General features: G+C 51.8%; 1 protein-coding gene across 3 annotated transcripts in view; it reads right to left on the reverse strand.

Moving 5' to 3' along the window:
- MVB12B (multivesicular body subunit 12B) overlaps window positions 1–27184 on the reverse strand; it is a 152447-nt gene that overhangs the window by 66326 nt on the left and 58937 nt on the right. For all 3 annotated transcript variants that reach the window (XM_053920626.2, XM_053920634.2, XM_053920631.2), the window contains exon 7: window positions 4536–4630. In XM_053920626.2, the coding sequence (XP_053776601.1) occupies window positions 4536–4630 (95 nt within the window). The remainder of the gene's footprint in view (window positions 1–4535; window positions 4631–27184) is intronic.

Raw genomic sequence — 27184 nt, forward strand, 5'->3', positions numbered from 1 at the left:
AAAAAGGCAGAATGTCATCATTTGGGACTAAAATAGAAGGCTTTTCAGGAGGGTGAAGATTCTTAAAAAGGAAACCAACAGCCACTACGAGTCCCGACAAGGAAACTCAGGGGGCGGGCTTGGGGTAGAAACTAGAGAAGTCTCCACGGAGGGATGAGCTTAAAGGCACAGAGTGACGGGCCACAGAAGTCAGAGTACCACCAGGACAGCCGAGCCACCATGTACAAAAGGATGGACAATCGACAAAGGGGTTTGAAATCATGCGCAGGGAACGAAGAGTAAGAATGGGGGCGACCCTGGCATAGGACGAATGACAAAGACCAGGGGTCGGCAAGTGTTTTCTGTAAAGGGGCAGACGGTAAATATCCCAGCTGTCGTGGGCCTTACATGGCCTGTCACAGACGCCCGTCTCTGCCACCGCTGTGTGACAGGAGCTACAGACGGTTTGTAAAGGAACAAGCACGGTGTGTTCTAATAAAACTTTACTTATGAACACTGAAACCCAACTTTCATATAATCGTTGCATCACCAGATACTATTTTTACGTTTTTCCAACTATTTAAAAATATGAAACCATCCTTAGCTCACAGGACACACAGAGATGGGTGGTGGGGGACATCTGGCCACGGGCCACAGTTTGCCGGCCCTAAAACAGACGAAGTGAACCAAACCAGGCACCCACCATCTTACTTCTATCTCCTCTTTCAGGGAAAACCATCCTCACACCCCAAGCAGCAGGACCACATGGAGGCCCGGGGCATCAAGAGCAAGGTGAGGGGTGGCTGGAGTGCCAGGTGCTTCCCCACTCGGCCCGTGTCTACAAGGCCCGAGGCTGGAAGAGGCGCTGGTGGAATGGCCGCCCGTGGCCTTTGAGGAATGCCAGTGGACCGGAGATTCCAGGGGAGTGGACACCAGGAAGAACCATACTCTCAGGAAGGAGCAGCAAGAAGATCACTGATCTGGGGCGGAGAGCGATTTCCAGTCGAGTCTGAAAGTGCACTGTGAGTCGGGGGTGAGCAGGCAGAGAGGGGACAGTGACCGCTGGGGGCCGGCAAGCTGTACAAGATTGAGCCAAATTAACGTCAGGTGTATAGTTTTTCTTCCTACAAAAGCGGCACATGCCATCATAGAAAAACAAGGCACCGCAAAGAAGCAAGAAGAAGAGCAGGAAGGTCCGGGGACACCCCTGTGAACACCTTGGGAGGTGCCTTTGCAGACCTACAGATACGCATTTTTAAATGAGGTCACATGCTGCTTATATGACTTGTTAGGTACATTTATGCACACCTTTTCTTCAAAATCATCATTTTAAAAAACCCTTACCCGAGTGTATGTTTATTGACTTTTAGAGAGAGAGAGGAGAGGGTGGAGAGGAAAAAGTGGAACATCAGCTGCCTCCCGTATATACCCCGACCAGGGACCGAACCTGCGACCCAGGTGTGTGCCCTGACCCAGAGTCGAATCCACAACCTTCTGGGGTGCAGGACAACGCTCCAACAACTAAGCCACCTGGCTAGGGCATCTACATCATTTTCTGAGGCCCAAAAAGTTAAGGACATTGTATAGATGTTTCAGAACTTAACCGTTTGCCTCTGTTTTAGGCATTTAGGAAGCCCATCCCCCAACCCCTTTTTGGAAGATTATATTTGAAAAGCATCAGTGCTCATCTTTGTGGATAAATCTTTTTGCACATTGGTAATGTTTTCTAGAATAAATTCCCAGGAGAGGAAGCGTGAGGATCAATGGCATGCTCCATGCCATTTTGATTAGGGTGCCTAGTGGCAGAGCAAGGGGCATAGCTTCTCAGGATTTGGACACTGAGTCAGCAGAAGTTCCTCACCCAGTTCTGGGACAAGAGAAAACCACTGGCTGGACCATATAAAATTGCTGACACGTTTGGGCAAACAGTGCGTAGGACCCCAAAAGGCTGGATGGACGCGAACATATGGGAAGACAGAGCCCAGCCGAACAAGGGAGGACCGTGAAGACAGGGAATGGGCTCACGGGAAGTGGCTGAGCAGCCAGTCGGGATGATCGTCTTCCCCAAGGGTGACAGAGGACATTCCTGGGCGAGGTAGACTCTGGGCTAAACGCTCCCCTCCCTCCCTTCCTTCCCTAAACATTTCCTGGGCACCCCCGGTGCTGGGGACAGAGCTCCCTTCTCTGCTGGTTTCGCCAGCAGCTCTGAGCCACGTCTCCCCTTGCAGGTGTGGCATAGATGTCTCAGTGAAAGACGCAGGAGACGGGATATATTAACAGGTGTGCCCTTGGGAAAACATATGAAAGTAAACATTACTTTAATAACCATACAAATCAAATGTGAGCTGCTTTACCGAGTTCTGATTACACTGTTCGGAAATCTACTTATCTCAGGAAGGACTGCAAACTCAGTAATCAAACATTTCCAGGAATGAACCAGGGCACACCAGGAGTCTGCACCAAGGGCTTAGCCCCTGAAGTCTGCAGTGGGCATGTGCCGGCGCCGTTCGGAAGGAGAGCAGTTGGATGGTTCATTTCATTACCAGCAGAGCTCCAGCTACCATGGCATCGGGCACCGGGCAAGGGCTAGGGCCAGGGGCACGCTTTGCCCAGACTGTTTTTGGAGTAAACCATTGAAACTTTAACTTCACAAGACCAAACTGAGCTGTGCCACTCAGTGCCAAATACTGTTCGTACGGGGGAGGGGAGGTCTCTGCTCCCTTCCAGCCAGAACGACTCACAGGCAGGCTGCCGGTGGGTAGGCGGGCAGGCTTCCCAGCTGCACCATGGTTGCCCAATGCTGAGCTTGCAGGCCTTATGGAGCCAGCGGGTCCTGCGGGGTATTTCTGGCAGCATCACAATCAAGCAGTCCTGGGCCCTGGCAGAGCAATTTGGTGCCTGCAGCCGCCAAGGAGGCCCGAGCTGCCTGCTGCCGTGGGCTGCCGCCTCAACTACCACTGTTTGGAAGATAAAATCCAACCGACTGCCATTTACATAAATGTAACAGGAAGTTTCTGAATGGCTTCCCCTGTGTCTTGAGGCTGTTACCTCGGTATTGCTAAACTAACAGCTGAAATGAACCCAGACAACACCTCATCAAAGCCAGGGGGCGAGGAAGCAGTGGTCCAGAGGCAGACAGGCACATTCCTGCCAAACTCGAGGAGATTTCACTCTGTGGGCCCTTTTCTGCAGAAACGTCAACAGCTGGGAAAGCCATCAGAGAACCCAGGCAAGGGGGGGCAGCCGAACACTCCGGCTGGAGAAAGATTTGCAAGCTGGAGGAAAAAAAGTCATCTGCTTTGACTGAGCCTTCCTTATGTGCATTTGGAATGGGGTCGCCCTGCTCGATTTCACAGACTTGGTCTGCATCGCTCTGCCACTAAGCATCTGGGGAAATGGTCAGCTTTTCTACAAAATAGGTCATCTTTCCACACTTGTTATGTTCCTTGTCGACTCTGCTGAAAGAGCCACAGCACAAAAGCAGCTCTCACCGGGGCGCTTTTCTGAGACAGCATGTTCCCTCCGCCCTGTGGGAGTCTGGCTCCTGCAGGAAGGCCAGGGGCGTGGGCTCAGGGGACATCCCTGTCCTTCCCTTTCCCCAGCAGGTGTGCCATCCAGAAATGGAACAACTGGCTCTTGCTTTTACTTCCAAACCTATTAGGGAGTGATCATAACAAGAAAAACTAATACTGACACGAATTATACCACCGTTCTATTTCATCTATTTAGTAACCTGAAGTTGCAGTTTTTAGAACAAAGATTACCTTTTAAATAACTGATTCATTATGGTACATGAACGAATGCCATGTTTCCGTGTTCAAAATGTCACTCACCATTAAGGGCGTGCACTGGTAAGTGGCATCGATTTGCCACTTCCCCCTTAGATACAGACACCCCTGCTTGGAGGCCCAGTATAATCGGAGGCGAGTTTGTGGGTTTCCTCGGCTCTTAGCAAGTCACCTGCCCTGCCAGGCACCTAATGAATCTCAATTCTGTAATAAGGCTTGTAAGTTTCCCCTCCCTGGATGAAGGTGAAAAGGAAAACGAGGACTGATGAAGTTCCTGCCAAGGTAACACTATCAATTTCAAGGCCGAGTTCAGAAATCACAGACTCATAGGACGGGAGTGTGAGGGGGAGACCGCCAGTGCGACCTCCGGCCACAAACCTGGCTTTGAGAAATGAGAGGTGAGGACAGACCTGGGTCCGGGAGGGCGAGTGTTCCAGGCCCCGGCTCTGCTGCTCCCGGCCCCCCTGGGAAACCTGCCCTGGACCTGGCAGGTGAACAATGTGGGGACTATTCTCTGGAAACCTCCCTTCAAGCTCGTGAAATCCACACGTTGTTTTTCATCATTAGTTTCAAACCATGCTGAGTATTCGGCCCTCCTCTAGTGCCGCGGTGACACAAAGGGAAGGGGAGGCCTGGCCCCTGCTGGGAACAGGCCCCTGGCAGGGAGAAAAGAGGTAAGACAGATGCCAGCGGAGCCAGGGAGCACGTCGAGGGAGGTGACGCAGGGCAGTCGTGGTCGCCGGCCGCTATGGCAGGGGCCCCACGTACCTGATATGGCGTACAGGTTGGAGTGCTGGTACTCGTAGTCCGCCCGAGTGCTGTTCCTGCCCCGGAAGGTGGCGGGGAGAGTGAGAGAGATGTGCCTGAGAAAGAGACAGAGGAGAAAAATGAGGCTACAGGGTGCACGAAGCAACACCCCAAGGCCCCGAAAGCCCCAGTGTCCTGGCAGCCCACTGCAGTGTGAGCAGGAGTGGGCGCCCCGGCGAGCAGCACTTCTCCGCCAGCCCGAGTCCCTCCAAGGGGTTCAGAAGTGTCCAGACCTCGGCAGCCACCTTTGTCCACACTGGGAAGGGCTTCCCCAGCCTGTAGCACACCCAAGGTGCTTCAAAGAGGTGGACAACTTAGTCCAGATCTCTGCCCATCAGGCAAAATATACCAGAGGCGCCAGCACACTCGGGCTTTGCACATGAGCCTTGACTGGTTCTGCCGTACTGGTTCCATTATCCGTCCATCGGCTTCCATACCTTCCCTGCAGGGCCGCTGGGGATAACAGCACAGGAAGCACTTTGTGAGCGGAGTGGGTATGACTACCACGTGAGTCCAGAAACCGAACGACCGCTGAGAATGGGAAGGGCACACTCCTCTAAAATGCTTGTCTGCGTACTCCCCCTCTGGTGGGAGCACACAGTAGGTGCTCTGGAAAGCACCTCTGATTGACCAGCGTGTCTTCTCTGGCACAGGTGTTGGCATTAAAGCCAAGGCGCACACGGAACGTAAGGCAGCACTCGGTCAAACCAAATGATCTATCTGGTGTGGCTGTCAGCTGCCGTTAGCAAATGCGGAAAAGCAAGATCAGAATAATAGGAGAAATACTTAAAACCACAGGTCTGGGCGGGGGGCGGGAAACAACAACAAAAATACCTCTTCCTGGCATGACTGGGGGTTGGTTTGAAATAGCTCTGCACCCCGAGCTCTGGCCACACTCCGTTGTTTCCAAAAGGGAGGAAGCACTCACTACATGAAGAAAGCTTTACGTCTCACATGTTGCCTTCTCTGCGGACATGTGGGTGACAGCTGGAATGACTCTTGTGCATGGGGACCCCTGGGAGGAAAGGCTCTCCAGTCAGGGCCTGTTCCTGCAGAGCTGGGAGCCAGCAAGAGCCTCCCGGGACTTCGAGGGTGCTGAGGGCATTTGGTCTGCGGAGTGAGCACCGATGGCTGTGCCCCCAGCCAGCCCAGCTCACCAGGCTGGGAGCCTTCACAGAGCACCGACTGTGTGGCCCCCAGGCTGTAAGGAAGCAGCAGACAGAACCATGTGGATGCGGGCCGCACGTGAAGTGAATGCGCATGATGCTAACTAAGGGCACGGGGTGAGCTCCCTGAAGGGGCTCTCAGGCCACAGGGGATAGAGGTGCAGGGACAATCACCCTGCAGCACGACATGCTCAGAGGAGAATAAAGACTGGGTGCTGAGTGAGCGTGAAAGGAAGGAACAACACATTTGGACAAAGGGGACAAAGCTTTGTCCTGTTCTCAGAGGGGGACAAGGTGTTACAAGAGTAAAAGGGGCTCGCTGGGAGGTCAGGGGAAGCCGACACGCAGGGGCAGGGGCAGGGCACACTTGGGACATGAAACTGGAAAGACAGGCCAGGACCAGAGGGGAAAGAGGTCTTGGTTCTGACACCAAGCTGAAGGTTCCCAAGTCCACCCCGCCCCCATCAGGGCCGGGATGAAGAAGGCATTAGAGTTGCCTGGGAACTTGCTAACAATACAGATTCACAGCCCTGACCCGGGGGAGTCCGGTTCAGAGGGCCTGGGGTGCAGTCCAGAAATCTATTTTTAACAAGCTCCAGCAGCGACTCTGAAGACGGGCCAGGTTCGGGAAACCTGAGAGGGCGAGGAGCAGCTGCGGAAGGGCTGTAAGCAGTTGATCGATGCCTCTGACCACAGCACTTAGTCAATGAAGCTGAGCAAACATGAGAATGAATTATTGACTGTGGCTGTGGTTGAGCAGAGCTAAAATGATGACAGGTGACCCTGCAGAGAGTGCCTGCCATGTGCCAGGCCCTGGGGTACGCGGGTCTCACGAGTTCTCCTACGGCTCCTCACACTGCCTCCAAGGCAGATACAGGGCCAGCTACCCGGCGTACAGGGCTCAATGCAAAATAAAAATGTGGGGCTCGCGTTCAAATACTGTTAAGAATTTCAAGATGGTGACAGCAGAGCATTAAGCCAGCGTGGGGCCCTTGTGAGCATGGGGCGCCGTGGGACTGGCTGGCCGCACCGCTGTGCCGCTGGCCGGGGTAGGCGCTGTAACTGCACCCACTGTACCAACGAGGGGATTTCCAGCATTTCGGGGATGAACTGTGCTTCAGGGCTGCCACGCCCCAAGATTTCCAATCTTTGAAAGCTCTGAAAAGGTGCATTCAGGGAGGCTCATGGAGGAGGTGGGGCCAAGTAGGACTCACAGGAGAGAAGGGCAGCCCGGCCACGTGGTGGCCTAGCAAGTGCCTGGACACTCATCAACAGAGATGGGGGGAGGGGGAGCTCAGCAGTGGCCGGACAGGCAGAGCCCTGCTTTTGCAGAGCTCACCCTGCAGCAGGGGGCATGAAAACGCCCACAAGGTCACAGGACAGCTGCTCACAGATGCAATCACATGTGGAAAGCAGAAACACGAACTACTGCGCTGTGCAGGGCTTCCCCGGACCCAGGACAGGACCATGGTGGGCAGTGAGGATGGGCAGGGGGAGGGGTGCGGCAGGCAGGGAGGGGCAGAGTGCCTTCCAGGCCCCCTGAGTGGCTGCTGGGTGGTGGAGGGAAGCCCTGGAAGGAGGCTGGGATGGCTAGAGCCTGAAGGCTGGGGAGAGGCTATGGGACCAGGCAGGAGAGGGCTACAGGGCCACAGCACGCAGGACCCTGCACAACTTCTGACTTTATCCAGAAGGATTTGTACGCAGGGATGTGACAAGATCCGATTCGCAATTTAAAAAGCTTGCGGGCCTGTGGGACAGTGAGAAAAAAGATTGAGATCCCCTGAGTGATGGGAATGGAGCGGCAAGTTATGACGGAGATTACCATGACCCTGAAAACAGTTATTCAGCACCTACTGTGTCCGGACCATGACAATTCCTGCCAAAACGACCTGCTGCAACCCTCTAAGACGAGTGAAAACTGGGGGTAATCTGATGGCACGTGGGACTTAAAGAAGTATGCACAGAGCAGTCCAGGTGCCTGGCTGCTTCGCTGCCCCAGGCCCAGTGTGGTCTGAGCTTCCTGGCCATCAGATTTTGCCGGGTGGACCACACCCTGCAGCCTGCCTCCCTTGGCCCAGTTCTCTTTCTTCCGTGCGATGGTCCTTTCTGGCTCCTCCTCCAACCTTTTAGAGGTTGCTCTTTTCAAGGGTTCTGGTTTAGTTCCCGTTTCACTCCATCCACACGCTTGCCTTGGGCAATCGAATCCACACCCACACCCTGGTCTCTGCCGTTTCACACACCAGCCGGACTCTCCAGACTCTGCTTCCTGTCACTGCCCAGCTCTCCCCGTTTGGCTCATGCGCGCACACCCTCCAACCTTACTGGCTGTGTTTTGGTCTTCCTCACTCTCATCCCTGCCCCAGGGCCTTTGCACTTGCCGTTCCTGCTGCCTGAAACGCTCTTCCCCCAGCTCCCAGAAGCTGGCTCCCCGTCTTCAGCCAGGCCCCCCCCCACCCAGGAAGTGCCCAGCCTGGTCACTGTCTCACAGCTCTCTCTCCTTCCTGCAGAGCCTTTACAGTCTAGAGGCCTGTCTCATTTGTCTACGAGTCTCCAGGGCATGGTCTGCCATCTTCTTTCTCTTTCCACATCCCCAGGGCCTGGAACAGTGCCCTCCACCCTACGGGCACCTCCAAGAATATTAGGGAGACCCTATAATGTCACCTAACGCTTGTTAAGTGAATGAACAAATATGATTCTTCTAATCAGAGATATTCTCGGGGAACTTCAGGAAGGCTTCACACTTATCTCCTTCTCGCCACTGGAACTGGGCTGGTTAACGGTTTGGAAAATGCAATTATTTTTGATTCATGGATATTTTTACATAAACAGTAAATATATTCATCATGGCATTGCTTATAAAACCAAAAACTGGAATAAAATGAAGTATCAAATAATTGGGGACTGGTTAAAGATCACAGTACAACTGTCTGGGAAGATATTTTACACTCATTTAGAATATTGTAGCAGACGATAATGGCAGAACCCAGGCCTCTCACCAGAGCGTCTAATGAGAGAAGATACATTGTAAAACCCTTATTTTTACACCGGGAATTGCGACTGTTAACCCAATACTCCTTAGCCCCTTTCCCGGAACGTGACCGTCTGCTCAGATGAAAGGACACCCCGTTCATGACGCTGGGTGGTACAACAGGAGAGAGAAAGGGAAGCCGCCAGCAGGCTGGCTTCATCCAGCATGTCACCTAGAGATGCAGACCTCCTGGCACCACCCCCAGCAGGTCCTGGACCAATGGAATAAGGGACAGGCCACCAGGGGCCAACCATTTCTGCCACTTGACTCAAATGATGAATTGTTATTCCGAAATCTGTTGGGTAACTGGAGAATTCTAACCACAGCAGCCCCTAGATGCTTGGGGCACTTGACTGAGCTGTCCCCTCTGTCCCCCACCCACAGAGCTGCCCAGAGGAGACAGGGCGCACCCCGCTGAACGATCACCTCTCTCCGCAGGAGGGACGGGCGGTCCTGTAGCAAATCCCACAAGCTGCCAACAATGGCTCCGGCTAAACAGATGCTGAGGGGAATTTCATTTTTTCCTCCAAGTCAGTCTGGGCACCTGATTCAATTAACATGGCCACTACACCGCAGACAGCTCCATATAAAAGCCCTTCAGTTACGGAATCCATTTTATTATGTGACAATAGTTGCCAGCACGATTTATTTCCTTTGATGGGATTCTGCTTTTTCCTTGTTAATTTAAATCTGTATTTTCTCGTGCTGATTCCAGGTCTGTGTGAATTTTCAAAACGTGACCATTAATCTTCCGGACCCAGTGGCCACATGTAACGAAGACAGCACTGCCAGGGCGCCGGCGAAGCCTGCCGCCTCTCCAGCTGTCAGGGGGGGCGTCGAGGCACAGTCGCAGTTAGAGACCGGTGTCACTTTGATCTGCCACCTCCTACACACACACACACACACACACACACACACACACACCCCAAACAAACTATGTGACCTGAGATTACAACTCCCACTCAGTCTCTCGGGGCTGGCGGCTCCACTAAACCACCTCCCGGGGCAGGGGGTTGTGTGTGTGTCCCAGGGACCCCTGAGGGCTCCGAAGTCTCTTGCAGGGAGACCATAAGGCCACAACTATTTTCATAATAACACAAAGACGTCACTTGCCCTTTTCATTTTCATCCTCTTACAGGCAGATGGAAGAATTTTCCAGAATCTAGGGGGACACATTTCTCTGATGTCTGCTTGTGTATTCTGGTGTTTTCCATTTTTTTAAGATTTCTAATAAGGTAAATGTAGATAAACATAACCCACACAAACAAAAACTCCTTGGAATCCTTGAGTTCTGAGAATACAATGTCCTAGCCCGAAGAGTTTGAAGGCCATCGTTCTCGGACAGTGTGTTAAATGTAACTCTGCGAAAGACTGAGTTGGAAGTTCTAAGACATTTGAGGGTTTTGCTTTGACCTTCCGTCCATTTGCCTGAACCCATGCAAGGACGAACGGCAGAGCTATAAAATGTTTGTCCCCATACAGAAAGGAAAAAGGACCAGAGAGGGAATAAAAATATCAAATGACCCAAGAGATTCGTGGGGCCACTCTAGAGAAGAGGAAAGGGAAGGGGCGAAACCATTAAGTTCGGAGGCCCAGGGTTTGATACTTTTCGTTTAAATTCATCCCGGCTGAAAAAGCACAGGGCAGCAGGAGACTAGTCAGACACGCCCTCTAGCACAGACGTGGCCCTGACTCTGGTCATGATGTTCCTGGGACCCAGCCACCTCGGTTCCCTGAGCAGCCGGGGGCTCCCTTTTCTTACTGGCAGCGATGGGTCCCCTTAGAGGGCACACCCGTGTTTACGAGACAAAGTGAGCATGAATGGCGGACTCGCTGTTTAAACAGCGAGTAATGAAGAATTACATTGGTTTACTTACCCTCACAGGTATAAAAAAAAAAAAAAATCAATAGTTGAAAATATTTAAAAGATTGAAAAAATTCAAATGAGGAGGAGGAAGTGACACATGCCCTCACAAGAAACCAGGTCCCTATGGTTTGTATGGCCAGTGACGGCTCCAGCAGCCTCTTGTCACCGAGGTTCTGCAAAAACTAACGAGATCAGAGGAAGGTAACAAAGATTCCGAAGATCACCTACCCAGGGAGGTGAGGGGAGTGGAAGGGTAACTCACACGGCCCACCTTTTGGCCAATACCCCGTCTAGAAATTCATATCCTCATGAAGGCGTGTAAAAAATGTCACGTGGCGAGATGAAAAGAACACTGCCTCTGGGGCAAATAAATATTTACTGCAGGATGCAGAACAAGCTGTCTGCATTAGAGAGAACATAGAAATAAAATTCTAAAAAACTGACTCAGTGACATAGTAGATAAGCCCCCAAAGATTTTCCAGAATGCAAAGAACACAGAAATGATAACAATGACCAAGAGTATGGAGAAAAAAGACCAACCTAAATATTCTAGGTATTAGAAAGATGTCAGAACAATGAAGATAAGTAACAATAAAGAAAGTTTAAAACTTCCCTAATTAAAAATAAAACTAAATACAGAAGCTGATAGGGCTTTCAGCATTCCAAGCAAAATCAAAAAGTGACTCACAGGGAAACCAATCTTGACCTCAGGACTTAGTGTAAAGTTACAGTAATCAACACGGCGTGGCACTGGCAGGAGGGGAGACGCATGGGATCGACGGAACAGGACGGAGACTCCAGATACACAGCCTCACAGAAACGATCAATGGAATTTCAACAAAGGTGCCAAGACAACTCACTCATCTTTTTGATGCTCACCTCCCACCATATACACACACACATACAGAAAAAAGAACCCGGGAGACTCATGGGGCTATTTTAGAAAAAGGAAGAGGAGAGGAGTAAATTATGAAGTCCAGAAGGCTTAGGGTCTGATACTCTTTATTTAAATGCTTTTTGATTTAACAGGTATAGCATGACGTTTTCCAGAAGGAAACACAGGAGATAATCTTTGTGACCTTAGGCTTGGCAAAGATTTCTTAACTAGGACACGGAAAAGCACAAACTCTACGAGCTTATCGAACTGTACTTTAAACATGTGCAGTCTATCGTACTTTAGTAAATACTTTCCTGATCTAAAAAATTGTTCTAAAAACCCTAAGGAGAGAAGGCAGCAGGGTGCACGGTACTGCAGAGAGGCGAGGAGGAGAGCCCCACAGTGAGACGGGTCCGGAAGCACAGAACGGGAGGGGACGGGAAAGGAAGTCGTGAGTCAGAAAGGTTTTATTCCTCCCCGTTGTCTTTCATATGTGCAGACGACAACAAAAAAGATCACGTGTGTCCTTTTCTCTGAAGGAAATACGTTTAACAGGCTCCAGATGATTCAGAACTAAGACTTCAGAATGAGGAGGGGACGGGACCAAAGGACCGGCACTTACTCTTTCCCTCTGGAATCTAGCCTGAGGAAGTAACGACAAAATATCCTTAGCTGACGTTTTGGCAAGGTTTACCCTTCACACACAGCATGCACTCCCCACCTGGATCCTGCCGGGGGGCGCTGAGACCACCTCCTCTGACAGGTGGTCTCAGAGAGGGTCAGCAGCTTGCCTGAGGGGCACAGCTTGGATCTGTACCCCGATGGGGAAAATTACAAACCTCAGCTCTGGAGCATGATGCTCTCCTCAGAACCTGGCAATAACGGTATGTCTGACTCAGAATATCTGGCAAACATGTAATGATGTTTGTAGGTTTTCTGGGTGGGACTGAAGGACGGGGCTTGTGACGTGATTCTGGGTGAGGAACTCGGGACGCAGGCCGTGCGGGGAGAGTGACGTGGGCAGAAGAGGCAGGAACTGGATCCTTGGCCGGTGTTTATTCAGAGCAATGGATGGGCGAAATGTCCGTATAATACTAAGCTAGGGCAGAGCAGGGAGAAAGAATGAGCCAGACGTTTTTATATCAACACGGCCAAGTCTCAAGGAACAGCTGTCAGGTCAAGAAAGAAAAAAAAAACCCCAACCCCCAACCAGGTTGCAGAATGACATACGGGATTTAAATACCACACAAACAATACGTGTCCGTGGTTACACATAAACATACAGGCCACAGCACGAAAAAGGACCGAAGGCTCAGGCACCCCGCAGTGGTGCCCCGTGCTGAAGGTGGGGTGGGACTAGGAGTGGGGCTCACAGTGTGACCAGCAGACGTGTCTGAGACGACCGTGTGAATTTCCCACCCCTGCTTTTTCACGTTGCTGTATGTGTTCATCTTCTTTCAATGAGAACTTATTTTTCTGTTTATCAGGAAAAAGAGAACACGGCAACACCAGGATGAGAAGTCTCCAAGTTGCGGGGGGCGTCAGAGAGCTGGTACAGGAAAGCGTCCAGCTCTTGGTGCGAAAGGGACGTCTTGTTTTCCAGATAAACGTGTCTGCTGGTGGACAAGGGCCAGTGGTGATGTGCAAAGGAAAGTCACAGAACGGGGCTGGGGGCAGCAAGATGCAAAAGCCACGATGACTGAGTTAGGTGGTCAGGGGGAGAAAGAGCACAGCAAATGGCTAAATGAAATTCCACTTCATTCCTGCAAAACACCACTGGGAAGAAGTCATCTGTGACACACAGCTTCTGTGCCAGGTGTAAGGACGTGCTTAATGAGTGCTATTTAATGAAGAAAAAGGCTCTTATAAAACACCTGGCACAAGCAAGGTGAGGGAGTCACGGGCCAGGGGCCTCTGCTACACCTGCTGGCATTTTAATAAGCACCTTCTCCAGCCTCAGCTCTCCGAGGCTGGTCAGCGGTGTCAGGACGAGGTCCCTGACCATCGCCCGCACTCGCTGACAGTTTAGGGAAGCTTATTTCTCAAGGACCATATGCTCAGGTATTGGAGCACCCTGGAAGGTAATTACAATGAATCATTTTCCGCTGGAAGGGCCTGACTAGCACCCTCCACTAAGACTTCACAGCCAGGATTCCCGCTCCTGGCGCCTGCACTTCCCCACCGAGGCTCTGAGTTAGGACTCAGATCTCTGAAGACCTGGAGATGGGAGAAAATTTTGCCATTTTCGTCTCATAACTCGGTTCTACTAAAACAGAAACTCAGTGATTGTAATGACTCCGGGCCCTCAGATATTTTTAGGTGTGGCAATTTTTCTTTTCTCTTTGATTTTGGAGCCGACCTCAGACAGAAATCTCCATGTGCAAAGTTTGCCATCATTTCTCAGGGTGTGATGAGCTTTTTGTTTGTTTGTTTTGTAATCCAGACCAGCAAAATCAAGTGAGATTTTGTAAGACTTAAAACATACCTATTTCCTCTACAATGACATTCATTAGCTCACACACTTTCTAAGCCCAGTCCCGAAACTTAATTTACCCCATGGAACGAGGCCCTTCAAGGGGAGGCAGACCGTGGCACCTGCCAACAGGCATGCAAGGCTGCTGTAATGGGAGCCTGTGACTGGCTCAGTCCACCAGTTTCTCATGGAGCCCCGACTGTATGCCCAGCACTGTGGCTGGCACTGAGGTGGTTTTAAAAAGCCGAATGATGAATGTATTCGTAGTAGGGGGAAGGCGCCAACTGAAAGGCTACAGACTATGATTTCAACTACATGACATTCTGGAAAAGGCAAAACTACAGAGACAGTAAAAAGTTCAGTGGCTGCCCGAGGGCGGTGAGGAAGAGGGTGCACAGGCAGAACACAGAAAGTTGGGGGGCCGGGAGAATACTCTTCGTGATACTGTAACGACGGACGCACACCGTTGGACATCTGTCTAAACCCACAGGACGTACGACAGCGGGCATGGACCCAGAGGTGAGCTGCGGACTTCGGGTGATGATGATGTGTCAGTGCAGATTTAAAAACAAACCCGAAAAAAGTACCATTCTCGTGATTAAGGTTGATTAACGGGGCCCGGGGTACACGCGAAATCTCTGTACCTTCTTCCTCTCAATTTTGATGTGCTCCTAAAACTTCTCTAAGAATAAAACATGTAAACAAAAACCCCAGAAGAACATAAAAATCAAAACCAAAACCAAATGACACGCCTATCTTTCCCCCTTTAGAAAGGTTAAGTTGAAACATAAACATTATAAAGTAAAAAGCTCAAACTGTAGGGAGATGTGCCACAAAGGACTGTACGGCCACATGCTTTACTCTTAGCGCAGCGGCGATAAACCAAAGGAGACAACACGCGTCTGTGGAGAACGGACCGCACACACCGGACGCTCCACTGGCCCTGTGACGTGTCCAGAGACAAGGGGGCCGCGGTCCCACCTGCCCGGAGGAAAGAGTGCAGTGGGGGAGCAAAGCCCTGAGCAACGAAACAGTAACTCACAAGTCAAGACAGACGTAAGAGCCTCCACAACGTACGATACGGGCAACAGGGGCTCCCGGAGTCAGAAAGGAGAGGTGACTTCTGCCCTCCGACGGTGGCCGGGGGGTGCTTTCTGGGAGGAGGGGCGCTGAGGGCTCTGCTCCCACAGCCACCCATGACCACAACAGTTCCCACTTCCTGGGCACTCACACTATTCCTCATGCCTCACGCTCACCTCCCACCTTCACCAGCCAGCAAAATAAGCTTTATTCTACAGACCGGGGGGGGGGGGGGGGGGGGGGGGGCGGGGGGGGGCGGTAGGAAGGGGTCTCAGAGAGGTTAAGAAATGTGCGTGCCCAAGGCCGCAAAGCTAAGGAAACGAGCTGAGCTAGGATTTGGGTGTGGGCTTTTTCCGAGATGCCATGGTGCTCTGCCCAGACGAGGCAGGCTCGAAGTAAGTATAAATGCAGACTCGCTCATTTTCCATTCAGGCAACTCATTTGCCACGATCAATATAAGTTCAACCTGCCAACCTGACTGTATAATGAGTTTTCCTCATGGGCAACACAGACACACGCACCCCCCAAACGAACCACTCTGCGCTGGACGACTGAGGAAATCACAGTTCCAAACTCCCCAAGTTCCTAAACGCAGAGCTTTAAAGTGTGTGCAGCGCAGCGGCATATGGCAAATCAATTACTAGTTTAAATCTTAAAACGAAAACATGGCAAGTGCGGTGCAGAAATAATCAAGAACAACGGTTTGGGTTAGATTACAGTGAGCCGCCAGAGTTCTGAATACAATAAATCATCATTCCAGGAAATGGGAAGCCATATTGACACTTATTCCTAATTTGAATATTTAATTAGGGTGTAGTTCTTCATCAAATTATTGCAGAACTGGGAGAAAGCCTGGAAGACGTACACAATTACTACCTTAACCCCTTGCCAGCTGCTCACCTGTGAGTGCAGCGATTCTTGTCCCCACTCTGCAGGGAGAAGCGCCGGCGCCCACAGGCCCTCCGAGCGGTGCGTGGGGGACTGAAGCTACCGCTGGGGCGGAAAGGAGCCCACGGAGGGGGGGGCGGTAACAGAAAGGTCTGGGGCATGCGCTGCTCTGACATGAGCTCTGGACAGACAGCATGTACACGGGCGCCCGCTGAGTGCCTGGCGTGGCACTTCCACACGCCCCCCCACTCGGCTCTCACAACAATCCTGCAAAGGAGGGCTTCTCACCCGCGCTTTACAGAAGGGGAACCGGGGCTCAGCAGAGGGATACATGTTGCTCGAGGTAACAGTGACGGTGAGGTATACAGCTGGCCAGGTTACTCATCACTCACACACACGCACCCTTGTGCTCACCAAAAATAATGACAAGGAGAACACTTCAAGATCAGCAAAAACACAGCCAAAGCTGTATTTTGGATCTTCGGCCTTGTGCAGACAAATGGCAGGGACAGGCAACCAAACCCAGGCCTGCTCAACCAGCACCCTAAAATGTAACTCTCCGGCTCAAAATGCACCACTGAGCCCCCCGGGGCAGGGTGGGGGTAAGTCATGATGACGCTGTGGGCAGGTGGGAGGCAGCAGGCTCAGGGACACACGCAGCCACCCTGAGACAAGGCGCGGACGGGAGGGAGCTCAGCTGGTGTCCAAGGGGAGAGAAATGCCAGTAACAGGACGAGAAAATGTGAATTTATTTTTCTTCTTTCCAAATGGTAACAGCTCAACAGTAGCATTTATAACTACGTAACAGTTTGGACAAGAGATAAGATTTCCTTACAGCCCTCTTTCTCACTGTACGAAGAGTTTTACTGGCATCTCACTCACGCCATGCGATTCTGAGCGACCAAAAGGAACATGTTTTCCCTCGCAATCTCCCCCAAGGACCGGGGGCTGACTGTGCACGCTGCGCTTGGCCGTGGTGGGCCTAAAGACCTTTCTGCTCCCCGACGTCACTGAGGTGCTAAGAATGAGGGACATCCCGATAGCTTCAGATTAGCAATTTTCTCTCAAAAGCTTGAGATGGGTTCAATTACCCTGTTGTGAAAATTGTCGACGCTCCATTTGCAACGGCTACTTTCAGCAGGAGGCTGATCCCTGGACAGAAGGACAGAGTGGCCCACGCAGCCCCCGGCTCGGCCCCCTGCCTGCGCCGGGCTGGCAGAGCGAGACCCAGCATCCGTCAGCCGCGCTCCACGCCCGGCTCCTTGCAGGAGCAAATGGCGTCAGGAACTTCAGAACTTTTCCTTTGTATATTACATTAATCCATATAAGAAAATCTCTTTTAATGAGGAGTGATGTAGTTACAAACTCTCCAGAGCCATAATTAGAGCAAACTAATTGAAGTTGTGTTTTGACACACTTTCCAAATTCACGGGTGCCGGATGACATATTCACAACACCGCCGCCGCACAGCCGTGGCGACGACAAAATCATTAGGCTAATAACGCTTATTTGCATTCTTATCATGCCGGCAGCTCTCCCTTAAACACTGTTCCTACTATTGCTCCTTTGCTGTAAGTTTCCACAGAAAGATATTAACAGTAATTATTAGTGCTTTGGTGGAATTTTAATGTTAAAGAGTAACAACCTACATGAGCATATACACTGAATGCCGACTCTTTTTCTTAGCCACCGTCAGAAGGTTCGGGGGTTCTTCCTCTGTGCCCACCGCCAGCCCGGGGGTGGGGACAGGACTCCAGCTTCCTTTAGGACAGTGGCTCAGAGCCTGCTCCCAGCGGACACTGGACTCAGGGTTTCGGAACTATTCTGTCTCAAATGTTTGACAAGAAAAAAAAATCTTTTTCTTTTCTTTTTTTTTTAACGTACATTAAAATGAAACAGTTAAGGAGAAATTTTTTCCAAGCAGTTAAAAAAATCAACAGTTTACAACACGGTCTTTGGTAATAATGCTAACGAGCTCCAGGAGGACGGGCTGCAGCCAGCCCATGGCTCCTCGCGGTGATTGAAGACAGACTTGGAGTAACGAGTAAGGAAGGCCGGTGGGGGGAGAGGGGAGCGGTCCTGATCTGTCCCTACAGAGGTCCTGTTTGCCACCAAGAAGGTCAATTTTTTGGATGCTTAACTCCGACACTCACACCCAGAGAGGAAGCCTCGACAGTTCTAAATAATGGTTATTAATGACTCCCTCCTCCAAAGTGACAAATTACGCCTGAAACTCAGACTCGAAGAGGTATGAAGAGTGAACAGAACGTGACAGAAAATGCCAGTGGGCACACAGTTCCCACTTACTCTATGTGAGAGAAGGGCAGGGCCCAGGAGAATAGTCAGGGTCAAGGGCGGTGACCACAGCCACTCCTCCCCCGGGAGCCCAGGGCAGCAGCTTGCTCACCTTGGTGACCAAGGGCAGCAAAAATGCCCTGGTCTCGCCTCACAGCTGCAAGTGCAAATGCCAGGTGCACGGTGTCACGAGGCCAGACCGGGCCCAGCTCTGCCCTGTCCCACGCGCTGGGCATCAAGTCACTTCCCAGGGTCCCCCACTGGAGTCGTGAGACTGGGCTTCTACAAATATTTTGGGACCAAACAAAACCAAACCAAAAAACAACCACATCATTTCCCATTCACAATTCAGGAGAAAGTGGGGGCAAATGGTTGCTGTGTCTTAACTAAAAATGCACACTCGTGTTGAATTCCGACTATTCAAATTTCAGGGTGGATGTTTACTACCAACCCGGAGAGATCTGCCTGAGTAAAGGAAAACGCTTCCTCAGAAAAATGCCGAGGACTGTGCTCCATTAAAGCTTGGGAGTTTTTGGTTGCTTAAATTACCACCCTTGTACCAATATGCTATTTCTTAAGACGCTGATTACTTAAAAGAAAAAGAAAGGGAAACTAACTTTCACAGCTGCAGCAACACTCCAAATCATGGTATTTACTCACCACAGTTAGGTTTTATTACACTTGAACTCAGCAACGGCAACACGCCTACCTTCCATATAAAAGGAATGAAGGAAAAGCCGAGGCTGGGGCCGCGGGCACCGCACTTCCATTCCAGATGAGCCGGCCTAACCTTATAAACTGAAATATTTAAAGAGACTCTAAACCCCACTGACCCTACTTTTAAAAACAAGGAACATATGGGCACAGCCGGCTTTTCATCTTCTTCCAGCCTACTAAAATATCCTTTTCCTAAATCCGAGAGGAGGGAGGCTGCTAAACTCAGATTCACAAAAGGCCGCGTGCGTGAGCACTCGGGGCAGGCGGTGAGCGTCCAGACCCAAAGCGACAGACCCTGACAAGGAACCCGAGGCAACATTCTCCTCCTTGCCCACCCCCGAAGTCTGGGGAAGACGACTTGTTCCACGAAGTAAAGCGATGACTGACAGGTGAAATGCGGGCCACAGTCTGCAGTAGTTCGCGCCCACGTTTGGTGCGCCCCCTGGGAGCGGCACGCACTGAGGCAGAGTCCCCACATTCAGGAAGCCTTGAGGCTCCCTGACGGCGGGGAAGATGCGGAGGTGGGACGTGGGCTCCGATCCGGCCCCTCTACCTCCCAGCGCTCTGCCCTTGGGTGAGGCAGCCACCATCTCTCCGAGCCTCCGTCTCCCCATCTGTTAAGATGAGAACGCGGTGGGGCACCTCACCGCCGGGTCGGGAAGAGGAAAACAAGCACATGAAATGTCTACATGATGCCTGGCACACGATGCTCAAACAATTGTAGCTGAAATAATGATGATGGTGGTGATAACTGTATTTATTCTCATAATAGTACGTATTAATATTATTGCTCAACTGGAAATAAAACATCTGCTGCTCAAGTTCAACGCTGCCCTCCCCACAGGCAGAGGCCCGACCCAAATAAATCCAGAGGGCCTTTGGAAAGTTACTGCAAGCAGAGAATTTTGTTAAATATCCAAATTAATAATTGAAACCCTGCCTTGAAATAGAACAGCATGTGGGGAGGGGTTGGTGGTGGGTGGCCGAGTCTCGGGAAATATCACTTGTTTAACCCCCATTTCTACTCTGTTTGGCGGCTGGATTTACACTGAGAGACCCGGGTGAAATATTCCACAGAGCTGCCTGCAAATAGACTGTCAGCTTCCACTCTGATAAAAGGTAAAGTATCCTCCTCTAAATGGTCTGGCTCACAAAACCGACCCTGAAGTGAACTGATAAATCTGTTCTGACACCCAGAGAACTACTTTCATAATCCTGAAAAAGATCCTTCTCCAGACCCCGGAGCTAAGCCACTGCACACAGAACTCCCGGGCCCCGGGCCCCGGGCCTCAGGCCCCCGAGCAAGAGGGGATCCCCCCTCGTTTACCACCCTGCTCTCATGACAGCAGAAGGAGCCCACGCAACCCCCAGAGCCACCCCCAAGTCAGACACTCACAAAACCCCACACATTGCGAAGATGCCACATTTACAAGCAGCCAACGCCGTGTCGGCATCCGAGGTGTGCGGGTGAGAGCCCAGAAGGCCGCGCAGAGGTGGGAGCTGTATTGACGAATAGTCCATTCTTCATTAAACAGACGCTCTGACTTCCCAAGAAGCCACATTAAAAATTAATATCAAAAAGGGTATTGCTCAGCCTAAACTCATCATTCATATCTAACAATACCAAACTGCATTCTAATGAAATTTCGCCTTCAAAATTACCCTGACGCCAAAACGAAGTCTGATCCTGTTGCAGAGGCAGTCGCCGCTCTGTGACACGGGCATCTGAGAGACTCAAGTAACTGCACTTTGTCGGTCTCTTTCCACCACTCACTAATCACCGGAATAAATCAAACCGCTTGTAACCTTGCTTAATCGTGGGCTTGGAAGCCCTCTGAGGGCCCGTGGCGCTGGGACCCCGCCGTGCACGCCTGCACGTTCTCCTCGGTCATCCTCTGCAGCTCAGGTGGACTGGACCCCCGCCAACATTCGCAGGTCTCCCTAGAAGAGTGGGAACGCAGACAGCTCCAGCGGCTCCCGACCAGGGGAACCCAGCGAAGATGATGAGCTCCCCCACCCGCCCGTGGGACTCGGGAAAGCCCTCATCTCCTGGCTGCTGGGTGCGAGCCTGGAGACGCTGCCTGTGAGCGACTGCCCTGGCCACCAGCCCCATGCTCAGCAACCTGGCAAAGTGATTCATACCCAGTGACCACCCTGTGACGGTCTGTCATCCAAAGGTAGCTCACCTGCTTGGGTTCAAATCCTAGCCCTGACACTTAGCCATGTGCCCCTGGGAAAGGAATTTAACCTCCCTGATCTCCGCTTCCTCCTCTTAAAATGGAGGTGATAATAGTCCTTGACCCAAAGAGCTGTTACTAGAATTAAATGAGTTATTATTTCTAAAGCACTTGGAACAGTGTCTGACAGCTAGGAAATGCAATATAAGGATGGACAGATGGACAGATAGAATAGGCGAAAGGAGTGATGGACAGATACATAAGACCAGGTATAATGTATCTAAATCAGACCACTTTATACATCCAATAAATACTTCCCAGTGCCTAACATGTGCCAGGCACCTGGGACTCAAAGGTCCCAGCCATTCTGGTGCCACGCTTTTTGCTGGCTGCGTACTGTGCGTGTCAAGTGAGATGACACAGTTCAAAGTACTTGCTAAATTCTGACGCGCTATGACGCAGTAACACCGTTGCCGTTCTTTCTGTGTGACTGGCCTTCTCTCAGTCTTCACGGGAGAAAAAGGAACATGAGAACCCCTGTCCTCAGCAAACAGCCAATCCAGTCGTAAGACCACACACAGACACGCAGCACAGGGCACCTGGGACGCTGCACCGTCTGAGTAAGCGGCTGCTGGGGAGGGAGGGGCGAGCAGCGGGGCCAGGCTTTCTGAGAGAAGTGAGGGCTGCGCCAGGTGTGCAGGTGGCCAGGGCCACACCCTTCTGGAATGAGGATGACGTGCGCAGGGGACGAGAGGGGACTCGCCTGGCTGAGGAGGCCAGATGATGTGGGAGATGTGTCAGAAGGACGTGTGTGTATCTGAAACCCCAACAGGATGGCAGGACACCTGGGGCTTTAGACTTACAGGCAAAGGACTCAGATGTGGGTTGAGTGACACCCCAGCCCTCGGAGCCCAACGTGGAACTGACTTTAATCCCGCATTCAGGCCCCACCCCCTGGAGGGCTCTTCTCTGAGACGCCAGGCTGTGGGTGCCTCAGCTGGAGTCGCGGGAGGGAGCACCCCGGAGTGAGGAGCACTCAAACGCACAATGCCTGCTGGTGCCCCCTGTGGGGGGAACGCCCGCATCATGGTCTTGGTCTTACAGCAGGTGTCACATTGAGGAAGGACATGAAAATGTGTGTCCATATTCAGAGCGAGACCAAGAAGTAACAGTGTGTGTGGTTTTAGTGTGAAGAAAAGGCAGACGAATTATTCCGAGTGAAGCCAGGCCCAGCTGTGCCTGGACACGCCCTGCAGTCGCCCGAGGTTCCCAGGCTCTCCATTAATGGGACTGGGGTGGGGGGGTGCAGAGTGCCTCCTCCCCCTGGCTCCTCCACCCCCAAACCATTGCTTGCTACCGTGAAAGCGGAGCTCACAGGTTCACGTCATTATTTGTTTACTGTTAGGAAAAAAAATCATTGGCATCGGCCCTGGGCCTCGCCTTCCGATCTAACCTCGATGCAGGACACAGACGGCCTCCCTCGGACATGATGAACCTTATAGATAGCAGAGGACAGCTCTCAGCCTAAAATACGCTTTTCTCCAGCCCTCTGGGCTGGGCCTTCTCCTGTGAAACATACCAGGGGGGAAAGCCGGGGCTTCTCGTAGGCAAATGACACCTGTGCGAAACCTCCTGCCACTCAGGATGGGCAGCGTCACCTCGACGGGAAAGGGGGACTCGGCCTCCCTGATCTGTGCCACTCCGGGCCTCTCGTTCAAGCCCTGCAACAACAGCAGGTGACAGATGTCACCTGCGGTACAAAGACCATCTTATATCTGAACAGTGACAGAGGGCGGCCTGAGGGTTTCAGGGTGTCAGCTTGGACAACAGGACTCCAGCTGGTGAGTGAGGGCTCCATCCCGTCACTGGCTCATCATGCAGGTTGATCCAGTGGCAGAGTCGGCCCCACGTCACAGGAAGGTGGGGTCAGTGAGGCCAGGACAGAGCACAGTGGCTCACGGGCTTCTGACAATGGGCGTGACGGGGACGAGCCCAGGCGTGCGTGGCCTGAATTCTAGAGCGCAGCCTGGCTTTCTCCTCTCCGTTAGGAAGTGCCATTAACCTTTCAGATGACAGCCTGGGACCGGGATGACGGAACAATTTCTGAGGTCAGCAAGGATCTGTGCTCTCAAAACCTGACATCGACATGCAAAAGTTGTGACTGAATCCCGGTGTCCCTGAAAGGAAGACTAAATGCATGTGACAGATCTTCTGCAATCAAAATGCCCCATTTCCCAGAGTATCTGTCACAGATTGATAACATCCACGCAAAAAGTTAAGTACAATTATGTCTGTCACTGAGAAGCATACTTCGGAACCTGTGACTGACATCTTGCTGGAAGCTGACAAATCGCTGGAAGATTATGGAACAACTCGGAGCGGCGCTGCGCACCCTACGTGGGAAGCTCCCTGACCGACTCCTGGGAGAGGCTCCCGGGGGGCCGCACCGCGCAGGTGCAGGCTGCTGCGCAGGGCTCGACAGCTGGGGAAGGAGCTGCGTGCTCTGTGGCTCTGGGAGGGAAGGTGACACTTTCTCCCGGGGGAGGGACAGTGCCGGTGGAGGGTCACAGGATGTGTCCACAGCCTGAGGTGGGACCTGAGGCGGGACATGAGTGCTAGGACCGAGGAAGGCCATGGCTTCCAGATGGGGGAGAACTTGGGGACAGGTGCCCACCGCTCCGCACGCTCCTGCAACCTGGAGTTCCCCGGGGTCACCCTTGGCAAGGTGTCTGCAGCTCTAACCCGCAGGCCTCCTGACTCCGAACTTCTGAGGGTGGGGACAGGGACTACGACACATTTCTTCAAGTCTGAAGGATCCAAATGCTGTGTGACGTGCCGGCAGCTGGGAATGCGTGACCTCTGAAGTTGGTTTCTTCAAGGCCACAACTTTTTACTTTTGGGAAGTTTTCTTATTCATTTTTTAAAATGTTAAGCCCATATCTACCTCCTCATAACTTCAGCCCAGCTGATCTAATTTTGCCTCGGGGGCTTTCACTGACCCATCCCCACCTGGAAACGCTATTTAAGTCTCCTACTCACATGCAATGCTGGAGTCTGGCAACTTTTACAAGGTGGTGCGTGGCAGTGGACATGACCCTCTCAATAGAGCTCATGGGCTTGGGACGCCGCCTGAGGGGGGATGTGGCCTGCTGTGCACACCAAGCTGCATTCCACACAACCCAGGCCCACGTCTGGTCGTTTAGCACAAACCAGTGCTAAGTCAAGTCTTCTCACTCTGGTTTTTTGTGCAACTGATGTTCTGAACCTCAGGAGGCCCTGTCCCTTGCTGCCCAGCACCTTGCATCTCCTGGCTCCCGCAGGGCATGCCAGCTGTGGAGGAGCCAGGGAGGATCGATTCCGTCGCTCAGAACTCCAGCTCTCCCTAATGACTGTGTGTCATCTGCAAATTTGATAAGCATGCTTCTGATGTCTTTATCAAGCCACTGGTTCTACAGTGGAGCAGGCCAGTGGGGCATCTACTTCACATACGTCCCACCAGGGGACCCCGCCGGGACAACATGGGCCACCCGTTCATCCACAGGGCTACCGGCACACTGTCACTTGTGACTCCACCTGCCTCCCAGGACTCTTCCAAACCTTGCTGCTGGCAGCAGCGGAACCTTTTCTTCCCAGCAGACTCATCTGTGAGAGCCAGTGTGTGAGAGAGGAGTGAAGGGCTGATCTGGTTGGAGCTGGAAGGTGCTTCTGGTACCTGCACCCTGACCCAAGGCAGAGGCACAGAAGAGAATTGGAAAAGGCTGCACCAGCCCTGGCCGGTGTGGCTCAACCGAAAGGCTGTGGGTTTGATCCCCGATGTGGGAGCAACCAATCGGTGCTTCTTCCTCGCATCGATGTTTCTGTCCCTTCCCCTCTCTCTAAAAGCAATGAAAAAAATGCCCTCAGGTAAGGATTTAAAAATCGTTTTTTAAAAGAAAGAAAAGCTGAGGCCAGCCCAGAAGAGAAGGTGAGGGGACCGTGCCACAGCCCCGAGGCCAGCGCCATTCGCCGACCAAGCTGCATGCAGTGGATGGGCAGAGGGCAGAGCAGCGCTGACACCCAGAGAGAAGACAGAGGCTCCACACTCCTGGCAGAAGCGGCACGACCTTCTTCACTTGGAAACTCAGACGTGTGTGCGGAGCTGTCTGTGTGTGAGATAAAGATTCGCTGAGTGAGGAAGAGGAGCTCTGATCTAAATCTAATTCGATGTCTAAAGAGATATCTAATCCAGTCTTTTGCCACAAACGTCACCAAACACTGCATCCAATTCAATAGATACAGCCAGGGGGCAGCCTCAGCCTCTGGGGGCCTGCCAGCTTGTGAAGGCACACCACGGTCTCTGGCCCACAGCAAGCACTCTCTGCAGAGATAGGAGGGACACGGACAGGAAGCACTTGTCCGGAAAGAGAAGGCAGTTCTGCTGAGACCAGGAGGTCCTCAGGCGATGACCCATAATCTCTGAAAAGGCCTGCCAACTGCCCCTTTTGTCTGAGTGGAGCTGGGGGTCAGAGCTCTCCAAACACTGGCAGGGAATTTTTTGCAATGAGTGACAACACAGGAAATGGAGGCAGAGTGCACACTTTTAGGATTTGAGACGAAGGCTCATGTCCAAGAAAGCAATAAGGTCTGCTCCTGGCCCTGCACCCTCATTCCCTTGCAGTCCCCACAAGGGGTTTGCTGGGAGAAGGGCCTGCCGCCCCTTGCTCTGGAACCAGCCTGCCTATCCTCCCCATTGCTGCCCCCAGTTCGGTCAGTAGAGGGCGCTACATCACCACTCTCTCATTCTAGCCTTCACCCAGCAGCTTGATCCTTGAGTCCACACAAAGACCACGCTCGAAGAAGTATTTCTTATGCTTGTGGTTCAATACTACATGAGAAAGCAGCAGCAAAACACAAACTTGCTCTTACATGATATCACCTACGTAGAAAGTACACAGAAAAATGACTTGAAGGAAATAACATCCAAGGTTATGCACCTTAGCTCACTGGAAATGGGATTTCTGTGGGTCCATTGTTTTCTATTCCCTGTCGATTTTCTACAAGTTTGTATTACTCCCATAATCACAAAAATCCCCAGGATTGCTCAGGCGCTTGGGAGTCATGGGTGGGGGGAGCAACACGAGGTCCTAGGCTGTTGGAGAAGCATTTTTGCAAAACTGAATACATGCCTGGATCTGAGCTGAGTGCTGGGAAACAACAGGACCTGGTCCCCTCCCCCCGGCCCTCCCCACCCGTCCTCAGGAAGGTCACAACATGACCACAGCACAAAGTGAAGGCGTTAACAGCGGAGAGGTGCAGAAAAGAGAGCCCAGGCACAGGCTCAGCACTGTCGTGTTCAGGGAAGGCTTCCTGCAAGAGGAGGCATTTGAGCTGCTATCTAAGGCAGGTACGTGAGACAGCTGCCTGGGATGCACAGGTGTCCACCTGAGCAAAGACACAGAAGCATGAAACAGGAAGGGAAGAAGAGGCTACCAGTTCAGCTTGAAATAAGAGGCTCGGGGACGGGAGAGAAGTGCAGACGACATGGGAGCCTTCACCCTGCAGGGCTTGTCCAGCCACACTGGAAATGCAAGGACCGCCCGACCCACCGCCAGAGAAAGCTGGCAGATTCCCTGGCTGGAGAGATTACAAAGACCTGAAGCATCAAGGAATAAAGTAACATACTTATCATTTCATAAATCTTCGATGGAAAATTTGAATAAGTCAGCATTTCATTTTTTAAAAAATCAAAGATACCGCATAAGAAAACAATATAAAAACCAAAGGCACAAAACCCCCTGATAAATTAGGAGGCTCCGGTAGGTGCGCATGCCCCTGCAAATCACTGCACACAGAGAGGAGAGCTTGGGGCAGACAAGTGGTTTTTACTGGGAAACATTAATGTAACATTCAATTATCCTACTGCATACTGGCTGACTTAACTCAACCAAATTAGAATACATTTTATATTGACTATTTTGACATTTGTTTTATTTGGCAAGTAAAACAAAACTGATCCAATTTCCTTGCAACCATTGTAAACCATAAACTGTACAACAAGAAGTT

Source organism: Desmodus rotundus, chromosome 1 (genome assembly GCF_022682495.2).
Source record: "Desmodus rotundus isolate HL8 chromosome 1, HLdesRot8A.1, whole genome shotgun sequence".
Classification (NCBI taxonomy): Eukaryota; Metazoa; Chordata; class Mammalia; order Chiroptera; family Phyllostomidae; genus Desmodus; species Desmodus rotundus.